We start from the raw sequence: 20308 nt of genomic DNA on the forward strand, positions 1-20308 counted from the left end.
GAAATTGGGTGCTTCCCTGACAGGTGTAGGAGATCTATCTATCATGCCTGTTTGGGCCATGCTGTAGCAATGAGGTTAATTTAGCAGAGATATATCGAAATCATCTGGACAACCCTGCATATCACTGTTGACCCCCAGGGCATGCCCCTGTTGAATGATGTCTAGGACCCAGGCGTCTGTTGTTATAGTCTTCCATTGCTCGAGGTGATACTGGAGGTAGCCTCCCACCTGTACCCTTGTAGAGGCTGTTGAATGTCGCAAGTCAAGATTGTTGTCTCTGCTGTCACCCTCTGATCTAGAATCTGACAAAGACCTCAAGGGGTGAGGCTAGATACTTGACATCCCATTAGCTCCAGACAAATGCACCCAAAATGACAGGGACAGACTCTAAAACACAACTGTTTTTTCTTTATATTATAAAGTAATATGTGTGTAACTGAAGATTCCCAGCCTGATGTGGGGAATAGTCAAAGTATGTGAATCCAGTAAAAATCCAATGCTGGATGAGGGGACCCCTTCTCTAGAGACAGGCTCTCTCCTAAGCTTATCTATAATTCTCTGTCTCAGGTATGCCTGATCAAAGAGACTCCAGTAATCATCCCTGTGATTCCTCATTCTGTTTGCAGAGCTTGCTTTGAAGAGCACTGGTTCCCATACTACTGCCTGGGGATATGCCTGTTCCTCTGGGAAGGTAGGCCCCCAGCCAGACAGTAACACATACATGCTCTAACAGTTGCAAGAGTCACTGGAAATCAGTTGCTAAAATTACATTAAATTGGTTCTGGCAAGTACAATCTTCTCATAGGCCACTATATCAAACCAGATAAAGCCTTATATTTCCATGTTACCATATAATTGCCAGCAGGCCTTGGGGATGCACATCTATATGCAATTTGAGTCATGGGTTCCCATTGGTAAGTACAACGTATGGCTGTTGGAATCATTTTGATTCCAGCAGGCTGTTTCAGTAAACCTACACATTCCTCTGGGGCTGCCATGTTGCCAAACCACACTGCAATTATTGGGATGTCCAGCAAAGAGTACACATGGGGGCTATACCTTTTCCCACATGGACCATTTAGAAAATGACGCTTCATTATCAGAGCTCACTTTCTGAGATAGAAAATAAATGCTCAGGCTTGCACACCAATGCAGACGGCATTTCCTCACAGGGTGTTCCCTTTGGTTAACTATGTGGACAAACTGAACAGACCTGCCAGCCTCCTGAAGTTAAGTGTGTCTGTTCTGCCATTGCTACTACTCTTAGAGAAAGTTGGCTTCCCGTTTGGTTGGATTCTCTGTTTTGCCATCAGTTAGATGGTTGCGCATCCCTCACGAGAGGGCGGTGTCAGAATCTCTCCTTAACTGCTATGTAGAATGAGCTTAACACATCCACACTTCAGAAATCCTATAGGACCTTTTATTTAACAGTGCATGGTACTGTTGTCTTGCAGACAACGACTGAATTAAATAACACAGTCTCTTACTACCTAACATCATAATAATTCTGTTAACCATCTTTGGTAGGATGGAAGTCAACTTGCCAAGATTAAAACATGTGACCTGCAGGACACCTTCCTCCACTGTACCCCCTCCCACACACACACACACACACACACAACGTTGTCGTAGGCATGCCAAACCACAGATTCGCTGAATATAAAGTGTTTCCTCAAATTTCACAATACACCTTCCTTCTGCAAAAATACTGTTATAGATAAGTAACTTTCTTCATAAAGATTATTTTTTATAACAAAACCTTCATAACTACCAGCCACAGTTAATATTCATAATCATCTTTTGTATACAGTGCTTCATTTGAATTCTTCTCACTTCTAAGCACTGTAATTATCAATGTTACGCTGACCAACATTAATAATAGTCTGTTTTTCATATTATCATTAATCATTCATTTTTCATATTATGATTTCTCGTTTATCAGAAAGCCTAAGGGATCGAAATTAAGATTGGATGAGCAGGAGCTAAAACCAGCTCCAGCCCTGTGCACATGAACATACTCGCAGACGGTGTGAAGACCCACATAAAGGAGGAACAGGGTGAAAGGAGCCGGTTTGAGGTGACCACCATTTGCTGCTTATCTACTCACCAGCTTTAGGAATGTATACCTTTCTAGCTCTGATCACAATGGTACAAACAGCATTAGACCCCCAAAGTTAAAGTGTTTCAAACTATATACATTAGTTACAAGATATACCTTACTTCCTGATTTAAGCACAATTTTCCCTAACAGAAGTCATTAAAATGTCTTGCAACCATCAGCCCAGATGTATGACACTGTGGTTAGTATAACATACTGAATCACTATTAAATGCAACATACAAGTTGCTCCTACAGCTGAATACTGGGCTCTAAAGGCCCTGTGAAGGGCTGTATCAGACAAGGGCCTGTATTCTAGCTGTGGGTGGTTGCCAGATCCTCCTCATATCTCAGAATTGACACAATATATCACTCTCTTTGCAAAACTAAGGAGGTTTGTATATAGTTTTCTTACAGAGCAATATACAGCTCTTTATAACCCTTATGAAGGGTTCTGTACAATTCCATTTTTAAATTTGTGTAGGGGTTCTGAGTTAGGTCCTTCCAAGATGGCTTTTCTAGGGGAGGAGGGAAGTGGGCTGTGCGTGAGTGGTGTGTATGCGTATGAGAATTTAGGGTGGTCAGAGAAAACAGGGCTTGACATTAAGTCACAATTTAGTCAGACAGTAGAGCAAGCTCAGTGAGAAAGGAGCCTGGTAAGATGCACACCCTTTACTTTTTCAAGACAATTATAATAGGGATGTAACTAACCAGCAGCAGTAGCAATGGAAATAGGGCGAGACACTCTCCCAACCCAGGCCTACAGCTCCAGAAACCAAAGCCTGACCCATGGCTTCTTAGGTGATTACACAAGAGAGCCTCTGCTGGAGAGAGGGCTGTAGTCTTGTTTGGGCATGTTAGGGATAAATGCAGGATTCCGCCTCCTCATGCCTCAATGAAGGATTCCAAGGTCAAAATCACGCATTGATGTTTGCAAGCCTTTCAACATTCTTCTGCCAGAACACAAAACTCAATGTTACATTATCACTATTTAAGATTATTAAAACAGGATCCCATTTCCTTCCCAATGCCTTACCTGCCACTGCCCGATGCTCTCCACACGCTGGCCGAAGGGTCTCTGGAGGCCCGTGCACAGCTTGAAGGCATCGCTGCGGATCTCGATGACGTTGTTGGCGAGGGCACAGACGGCTGCCAGGGGGAACGCGGATGAAAAGAGAACCACGTAACCAAACTGAATAAACATCTCCTGGTAATCCTGAAACGTGTCCTGAGAGTCAAAGCAGACACGGGTACAATGCATGTGTAACAGGCAGGGATTTGTGAAGGCTTCAAGGCGCGCTTGGTTTCAACAGGCAGGGGAGCTGTGAAGGTTGCGGGCGCGCTCATCTACAGCCGGCAGGGATCTGTGATAAGACAACTGGCCACAAGTCCCATACAATTACAGCAAGCAGTGATCTCTTATAACTAGCAGGTGTGCTTGGTTGGGATATGCAAAGGATTAAAGACATGTTTGGTTATTTCATCAGCCATCTGTAGTTGGGTGCATTTGGCTACAGGAGACAGGGCAATGGTGGGCATCTCGTTACGCGGCGTGTCCCCGAGCCCCCGTGCAATTCTCAGATATAAAACAGGCATGTTCTTAAGTGTTTCATACAGCCTATGTTCGCTATAATGGAGAAGCAGCAAAGACATTTGCACAGCAGAAAAAGGATCTTCAGCTCCAGCGCATAAGGGGCACACCCTGAATTCGGTTTTGTCATACTTGGTTTTACAGGCTAGCATAAGCTGTTTGCCCAAATCCTCCGATAGAGGTTTCTACCTTGAAAGACTCACTCAGTTCTCACCACCACAGTAATGCTACCTGGAAATAGCGCCCATATTTTGTATATATACTCCCATCAAGTCCCTAAGGCTGCAGTCAGTCCTACTCAGATTTATGTTTCTACCAGAGTGTTCTGATACAAAGTCCACAAGCACCACCAGTACGCGCAATATGAACGTAATATATAACACACAAGCACACTGCCTGCACAAGTCATAGCAGCTTACTCCGACTGTAACAATCAGTCCAAGTATAAAGCACTCGGTGGGAGTCACAGTACCGTAATAAATGGTTTCGTATTAAGATTGAGTTTCATTGAGAGAGCAGTTTAGAGTCAAAGTACTAACATTACAATAACTGCTGCAGGTGGGGACTCACCTGGACAATCCAAGCAGTGCATCAATTTCTGTACTGGGAAGCATGTGTACTGTGTCAGAACTGAGGGGGGATTTAAGAGGTCTGGGCCTCAGTCTCTGGATTGTCATGGCCAGGGTCTTGTTATACATGAAACGTACGGAGATTTAACATAGCTATGTCAGATATCAATACTGTAATATTAGTTTGACGGGCAGTGGGAGATCAGTATGAGAGTCCAATTAATGCGATACTTTGGTCGTTTTTGAGGAGGGAGTTTTGCTGCCAGCTGTGTGGTATTTCAGCATTGTATCTGCACATTAACAGAAAGGCACAAACCCCAATGCACGTTTCAGTATCCGCTGTGATTCAGGGAAGGGATGGTTCTGTGGTCATTGTCCAATCATTGTCCAACACTGTCATCAGGTTCCACAGGGTGGCTAGAACATCAGGCATCACTGGTCCTTCTTCTGTGATCGCCATTACTCCAATTAGGCTGTTTCCTATTGGGCAGCTCGCCATCAGTCAGTGCGGTCTTCCTGGGTGACACTTTGCCCGTTATACCTTTGAAATGTACTAGACATTCCTCTGACTGGCACAGCCACCAAATCCCCGCCCCCACCCCAAAACAAAAGAGGTTTTACAGGTGGGAAGTTACCCCCAGGACCTTGGGGACAGGGTGCAAGGAATTTACTGCTGTCTGCCCCAATTTAGGATGTGTATATATGCGCAGGGAGCAACCCTCAACCACTTGTTTGGCCTCTTATTATATATTATCAGGAGGAATGATTGCAATTCTTTCAAAATTGGGTTCTTCCCGATCGCTGAAGTTGCAAGGTCTTTTTTCCCGTCCCTAGCCTACCTCGCTCACTGATCTCCCTCAGTGCTCAGATTACAAAGGTTTGCCTCTTACCGACCCCCCCCTCCCCCCAATGACTGCAGCGGCTTCGATTGCTATTGGCAAACAAAGATCAAAACTCGATTCCCCCATCTCCAACTTTCCTAAGAATGGTTACATTGACCAGTGCACCATCACTGCGAGACTGGAACACTGTCGCTGTTTATACACGTGCACTACCCACCGCTGAATTAAGATAATCCTGTGGCATGTACCAACTCTGCTCACTCAATCTGCAGTTTGCCCCCAAAAAGACAACATTTAGTTAGGACTCAGATTGCAGAGGCTTTACAGAACAGAAATATAACAGGGAGAAAAAACAAATCCTACTTAACATGCCGGTCTAGCCACAGGCAAATCTAAAGGTAATTAGCATGCTGGTGTGGCATTCATTTCAAGCTGCTGCCTCCAATCAATAAGCGGAAAGTGGGTATTATTTGCTGTGACGAGTCTGCGTTCCTATAGTATTTTTTGTGTGGCATTACCCACTACCCGCTATCTTGCCTTGTGCCCCCGCTCGCCTGCCTTCTTCCCAATCTGCCCAATAATCTTGCCCATCCCTCCTGTGGCTCTCCTGGCCTAGGTCCCTTCTTGGCTGATTTCTCACCTGCCATGCCTACACCTCGACCGCTCAATCCTCGCCTGCTCATCAGTCTGTCTCGGTGTCCACAAGGCTTTCTCTAGGTCCCTAATCTCTGGATGGTGGGCCACTACCAAATGCTGAACCGGCAGCATAGCCATATGAAGGAAAATATGGCGTGTCTCGGAGCAGGAATTTCACCGTTTACTAAACTGAACTACCCGTTTTTATGCTGGCCTACCATCAGTATGAGAAGCAAGCTCATGTAGCCAACTGCAGGCGAACCTACACTCCACTGCGGAACCCACCAAAGAATAGAATATAGAAACTCCACTTTTTAGACTGAAACTTCTAACTCTAACTCCCCACCCCCTTCTTCTCTCCCTTTGTAGCTAAGCTCAGGTTTGCATGCTCACTCTCCAACTTCTGTTCAATCCCTCCATTCACTTCCCGTTCAGGCATCTTAGCCCCTTTTTGGTGCTGCATACAAATTCTGAATTAACTGCTGAAGGTCACAGGAAGACCTATGGATACATCCACACTGATAGCCGGGGGCCTTAATAAGCAATGAGGTACACTCAGACAAGTGTGGGGTATCAGTACTGCAATGGCTGGGGTTCTACTCAATCAAGTAGGTGCACTTCTATAGCTGTTCCGCTTTCCAGTGCTGTAACAACCGAGGTCCTGCATGAGGGATGAGACACAGATGTGTAGGTTTTCCATGCTGTCATAACCGCAGTCATTGCAGTTAGTGCTGAGGTGCATTTGGAGGGATGGGTGTGGTTTCAGTACTGCAATAGAAGGGTTTCAAACCAGGAATGAGGTGCAATGCAAGTGCTGCATGGGGTTGTCAGTGGGACACATGTTACCAATGTATTAAGAACACTGGAGCTACACATCCCTACAAATCTACAAGCCTGAGTCTTAACATTCCTTTATAAATAAGGCAACTGAAAATAAGGCGGAAGTTCCTGCCTGCAATTCCTTCTCCTAGTTTGTGGTTGGGTTGTCACTGTTTTGGATACTGGCAGCACCTGGACAGTTTGTAAACAGGACACAAACACAGTTCCAGAACCTGCAAATTACTTTGCATAACTACCAACATATGAATTAACAGGCAACACAGTCATTGCAGTCAGCTGAAACCCTGCAAGCCCCACCCGCAGACCTGGAATTTCCATTTCCGTTGGCTTGTAACAGCCAGAGGCCTAGCATAACTCTTCCACTTCCCCAGTGTACCAGCCACTTCTTTGCATCATTTAATAGAGGGCCCTTACTCTGTGGTAGCTAGAGCGCAGGGACAGGTTGTGAGCACTTTCATCACCATGATTACCTCATAGGTCTTCATGCAGCTCTCCACTTCGGCTTGCGTCAGGTTGGTGGAGTAGTTCTCGTCCGGCGGGTCAATCCACGACATACGATTTTGTTTCTTCCGCTCCCTTCTTTCTTCGTCCTCACTGTCAGCCTTTCTCCTGCGCCTCCTCAGAGCCACTGCCAGCTCCTGGCTGCTTACTATGCCCTTCTGAGGGCTCCCTGAAGCACCACCATTTTCATCGTCGTCGTCGTCATCTTCACACAGCTCGAACACTGAAGCCGGGTCCATTCCCTTCTCTACCATAGTGGGGCTACCTTCCTCCAAGAAGCTGTCTTCCTCCAGAGAGCTGGCCGCCCCTTTCCTCTCGGCTCGCTCATTGAAACTCACCCTCTTCAACTTCAGCCCACAGTCTAGGAGGCTTCCTTCCTCCCCATCTTCCTCACCCCGCTGTTGCTCCTCCTCTTCTTCCTCTGGGACCCCACAGCCCCCATTCAGGCACTTCTCGCCCTTCCTGTCCTCCTCTAATGGGGCATCGTCCAGCTCCGGGTCTTCTGCTGGAGCCACCTGCTCTGGGTCATGTGGAGGTGCCTGTGTAGCTAGGGGCGTGGGGTACTTCTGTGTGAGGAGCTTGTAGATGTTTTTGGAGATCTGCCACATGGTCTGCGGGCTGAGGCTTCCGCGTTTGAACTTCTCGTATAGGTGTGGCTGGAACACTTCCTTCACGTTCTGCAGAAACTGCCTTATGATCAGCAGCGTGGCCAGCATCTAGGGAACAAGAGTCGAGAGCAGAGCGTTATTATCAATGGATGAAAGTTCAAACTACCACAGCCTTATGGAACAAGCATGGAGTTCACTGCCGCTCAAACACAATACTAGTGAAGCACAGAAAACACCCAAGCTGGAATTACACAACAAGCAATACCCAGTCAGCTATGGACACCCCAAGACAGTGCAAGCATGTTTACTTCCCTAGGCAAAGAGACACTGTCCCACTATGCGGTCATGGAAACCAGATCACAGTTTGGGCTCATTGACGGTATTTTGGGATTTCCTAGTGGTAGAACCCTAGGTGGGCCCCTAGCATTGTCAGCAACTGGGCCTGCCTGAAAGCCTCAGTGAGCTTAGAGGAATCCTCCCGGATTTCCATTAAAAAAAAATTAAAAAAAACATTACAATTATTACAGATCTTCTTGAAATGGATACAAACCTCATAGGTCAACATGACAAAAGTAGAGGAAACCCAATGCAGTCTAAAAGGATGCAGTGAGGCAATAATACGCCAACTGATTTAAGTCTTAATGAAGAACATTTTCAAAACTTGGGTCCAAATGCAGACACAATTTTGATAAATTGCGGGTGACCGGTCCCTGTGAAAGGCTGGTCTTGCTGTAGCAGGTAGTCACATTTCTACCTGTGAAATGCATTTGGCTCTGCTGCCGCCCTACTGGTCCCTCAGAGGAGTGCGGCTGTTTATCAAATAAGAAATACCCTGCTCTCCTTTTTGCCCACTTTACTGCAGACATCCCATGCACAGACAGAGGCCCAGGTGGGGGTCAGCAATATGCACATCAAGGAGATCAGAGTATCCAGCCACCTCTGCCCACCTGCCTCATGGAAGGAAACCCTTCAGATGCACCAGTAACACTGACACAAGAGAAAATACGCACCATGGACTGACAGTGTTCTCTGCTGTGGCATTTCTTTTTTAGATATTACATTAACACAAGGGTCTGCGACCTTTGATTTTCCTAATGTTTTGGACTACAAATCCCATCAGCCCAGTCAGCACTGTCAACATTGAGGGATCATCACATTTGTAGTCATCACCTGTATGAATAAGTTTCTAATAGCTACTTCCTACTGATCTCATCCCATCTGAGCAGGAGTTAATGGGGACTTGCACATTCACTTAAGTTTATTAGTATTAGCAAGCAATTGCGCAGTACTCGAAACACCTGTTGCTTTTACTCCCAGCACAATTATTGTGTTCACTGACCTCGTGAGCAGAGTATGACAGTGGGCATATTTATAATATGGCAGCATGCCCGAGAAGGTGAAAAGGAGCTGCTGCTGGTCTCCTGAAGTGCGGAGTATAACCTTGCATGGCCTCAGGCATGCTATTCGGTTATGCAGATTAGGGAGGGTAGAGGTAATTGGTAGTGTGGACCAGCGCCGATCCTAGGAGTTGCTGGGCCCTGGGTGGCAAAAGATGTGTGGGCCTCCCTAATTTGCATAAATAGTGACATCAATGATATCACAGAATGAGTCTTTAGTCTGCAAAGGGATCATGGGAAATGAAATTATATTGCCATGCGTAATGTAGTCAAATATTAACATTTATCTATGTGGCAATATCGGGAGTCACAATACAAAAGGTACAATTGTTGCTAGACATGTACGGACTCTCTCTTTGCATTTGAATCGTTTCTAAATAAATTGAATACAATACCTTCTAAAAAGATTGATTTCGAAAATTTTATTTTTTCATAGCATGTTTATTTATAAATGATTTATTTTTTTATTTTTTATTTTGTAAACATTATCAAAAAAATAGAATACAAAAATACACAACAATCACTCATTGACATTACATGAAAAAGCCTGAAATAAAAAATCAATAACCTGAAATCTAATTTGATAGTTTAATTGTCTAAAAACACTCCACTGTGATCTCATATAAACCCATCCATCTCAATCACTTCCATCCTCATAAAAAAAAACATTCATACCTGTGCAAAAGCGCAATAATGACCATTTGGTTAAAAAATTCAGATGGGCCTAACCTTTAGACCCTTGATGTTGGACGTTGTTCGTCGCCCTAAAAAATACATCTCTTGTTTAATGTGCTATTGGCGTATATTGCAGTCATTCTAATTTATTGAATGCCACATCTTTATATATAATGCAAGAAAAAAACCAACACATTTTTCTTCCTGAAGGGATTTTAAACTGTTGTCGCGTCGACTCGAGTTTTGGGCCGGGCTTGAGTGAAATCTCCTGTCAAGGCCCTCATCAGGACAAAAAAGACACTTTTAATATTAGATCACCTGCTCCAAAGATAGCTCCTGGTGTACTAATATTCAAAACGCACTCCTGGGGAACACAGCCTCCCTTCAAGCCAAAATAAATGACAAAAAAAACAGTTTACAATTCAACCAGCAACCTAACATTCACTCGACCAAAATTAACCCCAGCCTTGACTCATTGAAACCATTCAACTTCTCACCCCCATCAGTCACTGAAGTTGAAAATATTATCCACAGCCTTAAACCCTCTAACTGCCAGGGGGACCTATGCCCTGCGCCTATCATTAAGGAGGCCGCCCGTGATCTAGCTCCATTCATTATCACTCTTGTTAACTCAGCCTTTAGCACTGCGATTGTTCCCGACAATCTGAAGGACGCTTGGGTTATCCCGCTCTTAAAAAAACCAACACTGGATGCTAACATACCAACTAACTACAGGCCTATCACCACAGTGACTTTTCTACTAAAAATCCTTGATCGAGCTGCTTAGTTACAGATTCAAGAATACCTTGAATCTAACAAACTCCTGAGACTGAGGCAATCTGCGTTTCGACTGCGACACGGCACTGAAACTGCCCTCGTTGATCTTAAAACTCAGATTGAAGATCTAAAAGATAAGGGTAAACTCGCCCTGCTACTTTTACTTGAGCTCTCTGCGCCATTCAATCTTGTAAATCACCAAATACTGTGTCGACACCTCAAACTAGCTGCTCACTTCTCGGATAAAGCAACAGCCTGGATCAGTTCATTTCTCAACAACAGATCCATGCAGGTTTTCTCACCCCTGGCAGCAGCCACATCCTCTACAGTCACCTGCGGTGTACCACAAGGTTCGTGTGTCTCCCCTACTTTTTACAATGTGTTTACAAAGCCATTATTTGATATTCTTGACTATCTGGGTGTCATCTACACTAATTATGCTGACAACACCCAGATACTCATCCCTATCACAGGCGATCACACAACTGAGTCTCTTGCTGTTAACTCCGTCTACCAAGTCATCCAAGCCTGGATGGCACAGCATGGAATCTGTCTAAATGACGAAAAGACAGAGCTCCTCATCCTCGGCTCTCACCAAAGACTCAACAAACTAGACCCCTTGTTTAATTCCTTCACCATTGATGGTAACACTATCAAGGTCTCCAAGGATACAAAAACATTAGGTATCTACATTGACTCCACCTTATCCTTGACCAGACAAACCAATGTAGTCGCCTCTGCAGCTGCCTACACTTGCAAGCTGATCACAGCCAGTCGTCCATTTTTATCACCATCCAACTGCATTACATTAGCCAGGACACTGGCGCTGTCTAAAATCGATTATTTTAACGCTCTCTATCTTGGCACCAACCGTTGTAACCTAAACAAGTTACAAATTATCCAAAACAATGCCATTAGAGCTGCACTTAATATCCCCAGGAACCAACATATCACAGTCACTAGACGTAGTATACGTTGGCTCTCAGTGCCACAACAAATCTCCTTGAAAACACTTGCACTCACTCACAAATGCCTCTCTAACCAAGCACCCAGCTACCTGGCCAACAGATTCTCCAGCAACAACTCCAACAGACCCCATAGAACTGCTCAGACTAACTGCCTTGCCATACCACGCTTCAACCTTCAGAGATCTGGAGGGACCAGTTTCCCCAGTCATGGCCGCCAAACTCTGGTACTCGCTTCCCAACCTGCTAAGAGCGGAACCCGCCTTCCAGAGATTCAAAAACATGGCCAAAACCTGGCTTTCCGCCAAAGACTCGCCTCTGTCCACTCACTAGCCATCATTCATGTGACAGCCACCAGCCTCACCGTTGTGTAAATTTGCAACTATTCTATACTGTTTATTATTTGTACTCTGTGTATGTATGCAACTCTACTGTAATGATCGGTCTGCTTTTACCATGTTGTAACCTAAGTGATGCGCCCGGATGCCCTTGGGCGCTTTATAAATAAAATAAATACAAATACAAATCACATTGGGGTTTGTATTCATGGCTTTTTCCATTTAGTTCTTTTTTATTTTCTCTGTATATTCCTATTCGAGGGGATTGGGTCCTCCGACGTATTCCATATCTATGACATGTAATCACCACAGCTGTGCTGCTTCGGAAACTTTTTCGGCGTCTGCGTCCTGCGTCGATGCGCCGTCGTCGAGGACCTCCTCCGACGTCATCCGATGTGATAAGTAGGACGCACGACGCCCATACCCTCAGTTCCGCTTTTTCCGCGAACGTGTTGCTTCGTGTTTCTCGGTTCTAAGCCTCGACTCTTTGGAGTTCTGTTCTTTCTGGTTCTTCGAACCTGTTCGTTTGTGAATTTCCTTCGGCGATGTCTTCCACTTCGTCTTCAACCCCGCGTCCGGGCTTTAAGAAGTGCGGGGAGTGTGGGTCCAAGATGTCGGTGACTGACTCGCACGACGCCTGCCTCTGGTGCCTCGGGGAGGCCCACGACACGGATGACTGTATCGACTGCCAGTCGCTCACGTCCAAAGCCTTACGCGAACGTAAGAAGAAGTTGTCGGTAGGTCGGGTGTCCAAGCCCCGGAAGTCGAAGTCGGCGGGGCTTTCGACGGATGATTCGAGGGGTGACTCTCCGCGTCATCGTCGGAAGTCTCGTCGGTCTTCTTCTAGGAGTGGGTCTCGCCACTCCTCAGCCTCTTCGAGGCATTCTCAGAAGCGCCGTCACCGGTCGCCTTCCAGGTCCTCTTCCGAGGATTCTGCACAGCACGTCGGTTACCCCACCAGCCGTGCGACGCTGGAGGAATGGGCTTCCTTTGGGAAGAAAATGTTGGCGATTCTTGAGTCGCAGGGTACTCAGCCGTCCGCGCCCCCGAGTGGGGTCGGCCGTGTGAGGTCGAGAGACGCCACTCGCAAGAGTGGTCGGCACGAGTCACGGGAGCGGTCCCGTTCGGACAAGGAGGCTCGTTCTCGCCGTACCCGTTCCAGGTCCCGGTCCTCGACGCGATCGAGACCGTGTGCTCCTGTGAAGTCTTCGAGGTAGACATTGACGTCTGAGGCGTCGAGGGCGTCGACAGGCTTTCTCGAGCGTGTCCCTCGACGATCAGGTCGTCGAGGGACACGCTCGGGGCTCCGGCTTCGAGGGCTGTGTCGACGCCGCCGATACTGGAGGCGCTGCATCTGACGTCGACGCCGATTTCCTCGACGTCGATCCTCTCGGCGCCGTTGCCGGTTTTCTCGGCGTCGGCGCCGATTCGCTCGACGCCATCGACGCCTTTCGTGTCGGAGGTGCCCCGTGTCACGGGTGTACCCCCTAGGAAGGCTCTGGTTAAGGGCAAGCACTCTCGGGTGCCTTTTCGCCACCTGGAATATATTTCGGAGGCGGATGAGGATTCTGATGGCCTGGTTCCTAGTCAGATGCCAGATGAAATTGTCTCGGGCCATAGTCAGTTTGACGATTTGAGGCAGTCACTGCATGATGCCAGTGGACTGGACACCTCTCCGGAGGTGGAATTTTGTAGGCCTGAGCCTGGCTCCCATGCCGATTCCTCGTACCGGCGCCTTATGGCTAGGGTGTCTGAGTATCTGGGATGGTCTGCTCCCCCAGGGGAGTTTGTGCAGGATGATCTGATGGACATCCTTGATGTTGGTCCCCCAACTGACCCGGTACTGGCGTTCCATATGGCTTTACAGAGAAGGGTGGCAGCGGCTTGGACTGCTCCGGAGAGTCTCCCGGCGGTGGGCAGATCCTTGTCGCGTAAATACCGTCCAGCCAGTAGCGACCCCTGCTACTTGACCAGGCACCCCACTCCGGAAAGTTTGGTGGTGCAGGCGGCCACGGCCCCGGCGAAGCAGGCGTCGTACCCTACCATCCCTCCTGATAGGGACGACAAACGTTTTGATGGCTGGGCGAAGAAAGTGTTTTCTTCTGGTGGTATGGCGCTTCAGATGGCCAACTCCATTTGTGCCTTGTCACGTTTCACGCACACTCTGTGGAACTGTGTTGCGTTAGCGGCTGACCATATTCCCGAAGGGGATGCACGGGATGGTTTCCTTGCTATGGTCCAGGATGGTAAGGATGCCATGTGTGAGTCCGTTCAGTCGGGTCTGGACTTGGCTGAATGCGTCAGTAGGTCCATGGCGGCGAGCACCGTGATACGCAGGTTTGCGTGGTTGCGGAAGTCGGGGTTTGCTCCTGATGTGCAGTCCCGGCTCCTCAACATGCCCTTTGATGGTGAACACCTTTTTGGCAGCAAGGCTGACGAGAGCCTTGAGAGGTTGCAGACCTCAAAAGCTGCAGCGAAGTCGTTGGGCGCTGCAGTTCGCCAACCTCCGCCTTTTCGTCCTAGGGGACAGCAGTGGAGGGGTGGTTCCTTTCGCTATTACTCATCCTTCGGTAAAGCGAGAGGAGCTGGCAGTCAAAGAGGCCAACGCAGGGGTACCAGAGGTGGACGACAGGGTACCCGTGGTGCCAAGGCCGCTCGGGCAGTTGCCTCTTTGCCCTCAGGTAACGCCGCAGCCGCTCCCACTCAGTCGTGAGGCCATGTCCCATGGTTCGCCGGTTGGGGGAAGGCTGGCGCAGCATCTTGTAGAGTGGCAAGCCATTACTTCAGATGTGTGGGTTCTGGAGATCATAACCCACGGCTACTGTCTTCCTTTTCGGCACAGGCCTCGCGACAATCCACCGGGGAACCTCTCTTTGCAGAGTCCGGATCCGCTCCTTGCGCAGGAAATTCAAGCCCTGCTGGAGAAAGGCGCCATAGAACTGGTGCCTGTAGCGGAGAGGAACAAGGGATGGTATTCCCCTTATTTTTTGGTTTCGAAGAAAGACGGGGGATTGAGACCCGTCATGGACTTGCGCGGTTTGAACAAACTCCTCAGGAAGGACAAGTTCAAGATGGTTACTCTCTCTCAAGTCCTCCAGGCCCTTCAGCTTCAGGACTGGTTGGTGTCACTCGACCTCAAGGATGCTTACTTCCATGTGCCGATCCATCCCAAGCACAAGAAGTACCTGAGGTTCGCGGTTGGCGACTCGCACTTTCAGTTTCGGGTCCTGCCGTTCGGATTGACCTCCGCCCCGAGGGTTTTCACCAAGCTCATGGTGGTAGTGGCAGCGCATCTCAGGCAAGGGGGGATTCACGTCTACCCCTACCTGGACGATTGGTTGATCAGGGGGAGCTCTCCCGAGCAAGTCCTGGATCATCTATCGATCACCTGTCGCTCCCTTCACAGGCTGGGCTTCTCCCTCAATTTAAAGAAGTCCCATTTGACGCCAACACAGCGGCTCCAGTACATCGGAGCAGTGCTCGACACTTCCCTGGGGCAGTGTTTTCCTCCCCAGGTGAGGGCTCTTCACATTCAGCAGATGGTGCACAAGTTTCAGCATGCCCGGACGCTCCCAGCGTTCGAGTTCTTGAGGTTGCTCGGCCTCATGGCATCCTGCATTCTTCTGGTGCCAGAGGCTCGCCTGCGGATGAGATCTTTGCAGTGGGCACTCAAGACGCAATGGTTGCAGTCCTCCGGCAGGATGTCGGACTCGATTCAGGTGCCGTCCTCGGTCGCCCAGGACCTTCTGTGGTGGGCCGTCGAAGGCAACTTGATGAAGGGGGCTCCATTTTGGCTTCCCTGGCCGGAGGTGACGATCGTGACGGATGCATCCCTCACGGGATGGGGAGCTCATGCCAACGGGCTGACAGTCAGCGGTCGTTGGTCTCCGTCGGAGTCCAGACTCCATATCAATCTGTTGGAGCTGAGGGCCGTCAGGCTAGCCCTGAAGGCTTTTCTGCCGTCTGTGCGAGGGAAGAATGTCCTGATCCTGACGGACAACACAGTGGCCATGCACTACCTCAACAAAAAGGGGGGGGGCAGGGTCACTTCCTCTGTGCAGAGAGGCGATGCAGCTCGAGTTCTGGGCCATCCAGCAGGAAGTTTCGATCTCGGCAGTTCATCTGGCCGGAGCCGAAAACGTGACGGCGGACGCTCTGAGCAGGCAGAGCGCGATCTCTCACGAGTGGGTGTTGGCTCAGGAGATTCTCCTGGAGATCTTCGCCCTTTGGGGGACCCCTCAAGTGGATCTCTTCGCCTCCAGTGTCAACCGGAAGTGCAAAAGGTTTTGCTCGCGGGAATTTCCTCTGGAAGGAGCCTTAGGAGACGCGTTCGTGGTGGAGTGGTCATTCCCGCTGCTGTACGCGTTTCCTCCAGTCCCCGTCATCCCGCAAGTGCTGCGGAGGTTACGGAAGTTCGGTTCCCGGATGATCCTCATTGCCCCGGCGTGGGCTCGGAGGACGTGGTACCCGGACCTTCTCGACTTATCCATCTGCCCTCCACGTCGTCTTCCCTACCGAGACGATCTGCTCTCACGGGAGGGGGGTCAGGTTCTCCATCCAGAGGTCAGATCCCTCAACCTTCACGCTTGGCTTCTGAAAGGTTGAGGTATAAGGATTGGGACCTCCCTGAGGACGTGATGGAGGTGTTGCTTTCGGCCCGAAGGCCGGCAACAAAGTCTCTGTACCGTTGCCGTTGGCGTAAGTTCTGCGACTGGTGCAGAGTTCAGAATGTGGATCCTTTTGCATGTGACATCCCCATGGTTCTGTCCTTTTTACTTTCTTTGGCCCACAGGGGCTTGCAAGTGGGTACCGTTAAGGGTTACCTGGCGGCGCTGTCCATCTTTAAGCGCTCGTCTGAAGAGTGTTCTTACTTTAAAATCCCTTTGATTTCACAGTTCCTGAAAGGGCTCACTAATGTGTTCCCTCCGTCACCTTTCCTGGTGCCCGGTTGGGATTTAACCCTGGTTCTTAAGTTTCTTATGGGTGCTCCGTTTGAGCCTTTACATTCTTGCCCTTTGAGGCTGTTCACTCTGAAAACTGTGTTTTTAGTTGCGGTTACTTCCGCTCGCAGAGTGAGTGAGTTACAGGCACTTTCAGTTAAGCCTCCCTTCACTGTATTTCACAAGGACAGGGTTGTCCTTAGAGTTCGTCCCTCTTTCCTTCCGAAGGTAGTGACGGAATTTCATTTGGCCCAGAAGGTTGTTCTTCCGGCATTCTATCCTCCTCCGCATCCTGGTAAGGAAGAGGAGAGGCTCCATAGGCTTGATCCTAGGAGAGCTTTAAGCTTTTATGTTTCACGCATGTCCCGGGTCAGAGTGGATGATCAACTCTTTATTGGTTACGCTGGAAAGCGTTTGGGGCAAGCTGTGACGAAACAGACTTTGTCTCGCTGGATTATTTTGGCCATCTCGGAGTGCTATCGTTTGGCGGGTAAGGACCCACCGGCTGGCTTGCGGGCCCATTCTACCAGGGGTATGGCTGCGTCTACTGCCCTGCAGAGGGGTGTTCCTATTCGCAACATCTGTGATGCAGCCACCTGGGCTTCAGTACATACATTTGTGCGTCACTATTCCCTTGATTCCATCCGAGCACAGGATCTGGCCTTTGGCAAGGCGGTCCTTTGCTCTGCTATTTGATTGGCTATTCTACATTTTGATTCTAAATTCTTTCCCTCCTCCTTGCTTTGGTACTGCTTTGGGAGTCTGTCATAGATATGGAATACGTCGGAGGACCCAATCCCCTCGAAGAACAAGTTACTTTCTTACCTGGTAACGTTCTTTCGATGGGATGGTCCGACGACGTATTCCATATCGCTCCCGCCCGGCCTTCCCCGCTGCAGAATTTCTTTTGCGATTGCAGCTTACGTTCCGCAAGGCTTTGTGTCTGACTGGCAGTTGCCTTATGTCACACGTTCTGGGGGAAAAAACTACAACTGAGGCTATGGGCGTCGTGCGTCCTACTTATCACATCGGATGACGTCGGACGTCGGAGGAGGTCCTCGACGACGGCGCATCGACGTCATCGACGCAGGACGCAGACGCCGAAAAAGTTTCCGAAGCAGCACAGCTGTGGTGATTACATGTCATAGATATGGAATACGTCGTCGGACCATCCCATCGAAAGAACGTTACCAGGTAAGAAAGTAACTTGTTCAACTGTTTGATTGGGCAGTGTTCTGTACTGAAAGGACTATCTTCCAGGGGTGGTGTCACTTCTCTGTTTCTCTGTGATCCAGCTGGACGCCGAGGTGCTTGAAAATGGCCAAGTCGCTCTTTGTTATTGGTGCTTCCACATGGGGTTCACCTTGTGTACAGGCCACACACAGCTTAGGCCAAAGAGGACAAAGCTAAGCTACAATGTCTATTCCAAGGATTGCCGCTAGTGGGTCCATATTTTATGCCCCTTGGATGGCTCCTCCCAATACAGTCTATTTCTGCACGGTGCCTGTGTTTTCTCGATTTCTCCTGAGGCAGAGTGCCATAAACACTGCTGCACGATGTAGCCAGCTATTGGAACAGCTTCGGGAGTGAGGCATATTTTTGAAGTAGCAGACAGCTGAATTCCTTGTACAGACTTCTAATTTTGGCAGACAAGGCATAGTGTGATAAAAGGATTTGCCCAGGAGCACTCACTTTGGTGAAGCGGTAAAGCCCGGATTTGAGAACATTCTGCAATTCGGGAACTTGAACACATCTCTTCCCAGATGTAATTGATAGCAATACTGTTTGCAAAGGGTCTTTTGAAAATTTGGTTTAACAACACTATTTGTGGAAGGTATTGCAAAATATGGTGATTTTGTTTTGCTAACTGAACTTAACTGTTTTTGCTGAAGCTTCACAATAGTTTTTATTTTTATTGTGCGTATATTTGGGCATATTGTTCAATTTAGCAATATGCTTTTATTTCAGAAGCTGCAGATAAGGCTTATTTTCACTGTCAAAAATAATAGCAACTAATAACTACGTTATAAAGTGCCGCGGACTACAAAATGAGAAGGGAGTCTCATTAATGTACCCTCTGAGCCTTGATTGGAGGGGGTGAGCAGGCCAAAATGGTTCACCGGTTGTAGAATAGCAGGGGATCCTATAGCAGAATGTAGGGGCAACTGAGCAGGTTGTAATACTGTTGGTAAGATGTTATACATTTAGACCTTCCTGTAAATCATATGTTTTCTTTCCTATTCCTGCGGTAAACATGTGCTGTAAATTGAGGTGTTACGACATGGGATGGGTACTGCTCCTGCATTTCCCTCGGCGTGGGAACTTTTCCCTCCATCGCAAAAATCAAGAATATGTGCACAGTAAGTGAACATATCTTAAAGCAAAATATCAAATTCAGTTCATTTGGCCATTAAGAAAGTGCACCAGAAAAAAAGAGCATTCACCTTTCAAAAAAATGTTTCATTAAATATGCTGGCCAACAATAAAAAGGTGCTCACCTTTTTAACCCAGCAATATGTAGTGAAATATTCCCTAGAAAACATAATCCCAATACGAGCTTGTGCTTTGATGATCATTTTATGCTTCTTGTGGGTAAGTGTCTGCACTGGAAATATGACGACCTGGGTGAAATCCTGGTAGCCAAATATGCTTGCCAACCTCAAAAAACAACCAAGGGGTTTGCGTCTGCCCTCTGAAAAAAGTTACACGGTCCACTCACATGTATCCTTTAATTGTGCCCTGAAAAGCAGCACATGGCCACAATCAGGGGAAAATAACTGCACCAGTCTCCTGAATTGCAACCTCTCTTGCCACATCCTAGGCAAATATTCAGGACTCGATTACCCTTTCATCATTCACCCTCCTCAACCCCACATTTGGTTTTAAACAATACTCTACTTTATAAAGATGACTTGAAAAGTAAATCTACCATAGTGAGGTACCCACTCAAATATATAAATCATTACAGAAATAGGTTAAGCAAAACGTGCACAATTGTGGCAATATTCCCTCATCTTGACTGGTAGACTTCAAATACCAGAATGCAATTCAGCAAAATGCTAAAAAATGGCCTTTGGCTTTTGAAAATCTGTGGATAAGTTACAGATTTGTGTTTCAGTGTTTGACAAATGTAGGGGTCAGATACGATGTGATGAAAATATCACATTCTACCACAAATAAACATTTGGTGCACTAAATAGGAACATCTGAAAATAATGTAGCTAATTAAAAACAGTTTTGTTTGATATATTGCAATTGTCCTGGAGGAGCGTGTAGATTTAGGCAGCTAACTGGTTCTTTGTGTGTGCTTTCAGAAGGAAAAGGCCTATTTGCATTTCTTAACACAGAAACTTTACGAACCTCACCTCCAAAACAATGGGTCTCTTTAATGGGCATCATTTGAAAACCACAGCTACTTGAATGTGCTGCTTGAAGAAATAAAGTGGAAAGTAGTCTTTGAAGGGCCTGCATCTGATGGGCTGATGGGAATAAGTGTCTCTCTCTAGAGAACCACGGGAGGTTGGGAGGCGAC

General features: G+C 47.7%; 1 protein-coding gene across 2 annotated transcripts in view; it reads right to left on the reverse strand.

The window, feature by feature from the left end:
• Positions 1-20308, reverse strand: part of ANO8 (anoctamin 8) — a 525215-nt gene that overhangs the window by 24918 nt on the left and 479989 nt on the right. For both annotated transcript variants that reach the window (XM_069648985.1, XM_069648993.1), the window contains 2 exons: positions 7046-7792; positions 3134-3325 (listed from right to left, as the gene is read on the reverse strand). In XM_069648985.1, coding sequence (XP_069505086.1) covers positions 3134-3325; positions 7046-7792 — 939 coding nt within the window. The remainder of the gene's footprint in view (positions 1-3133; positions 3326-7045; positions 7793-20308) is intronic.

This window comes from Ambystoma mexicanum, chromosome 1p, assembly GCF_040938575.1.
Source record: "Ambystoma mexicanum isolate Mex_15411 chromosome 1p, UKY_AmexF1_1, whole genome shotgun sequence".
Lineage (NCBI taxonomy): Eukaryota > Metazoa > Chordata > Amphibia > Caudata > Ambystomatidae > Ambystoma > Ambystoma mexicanum.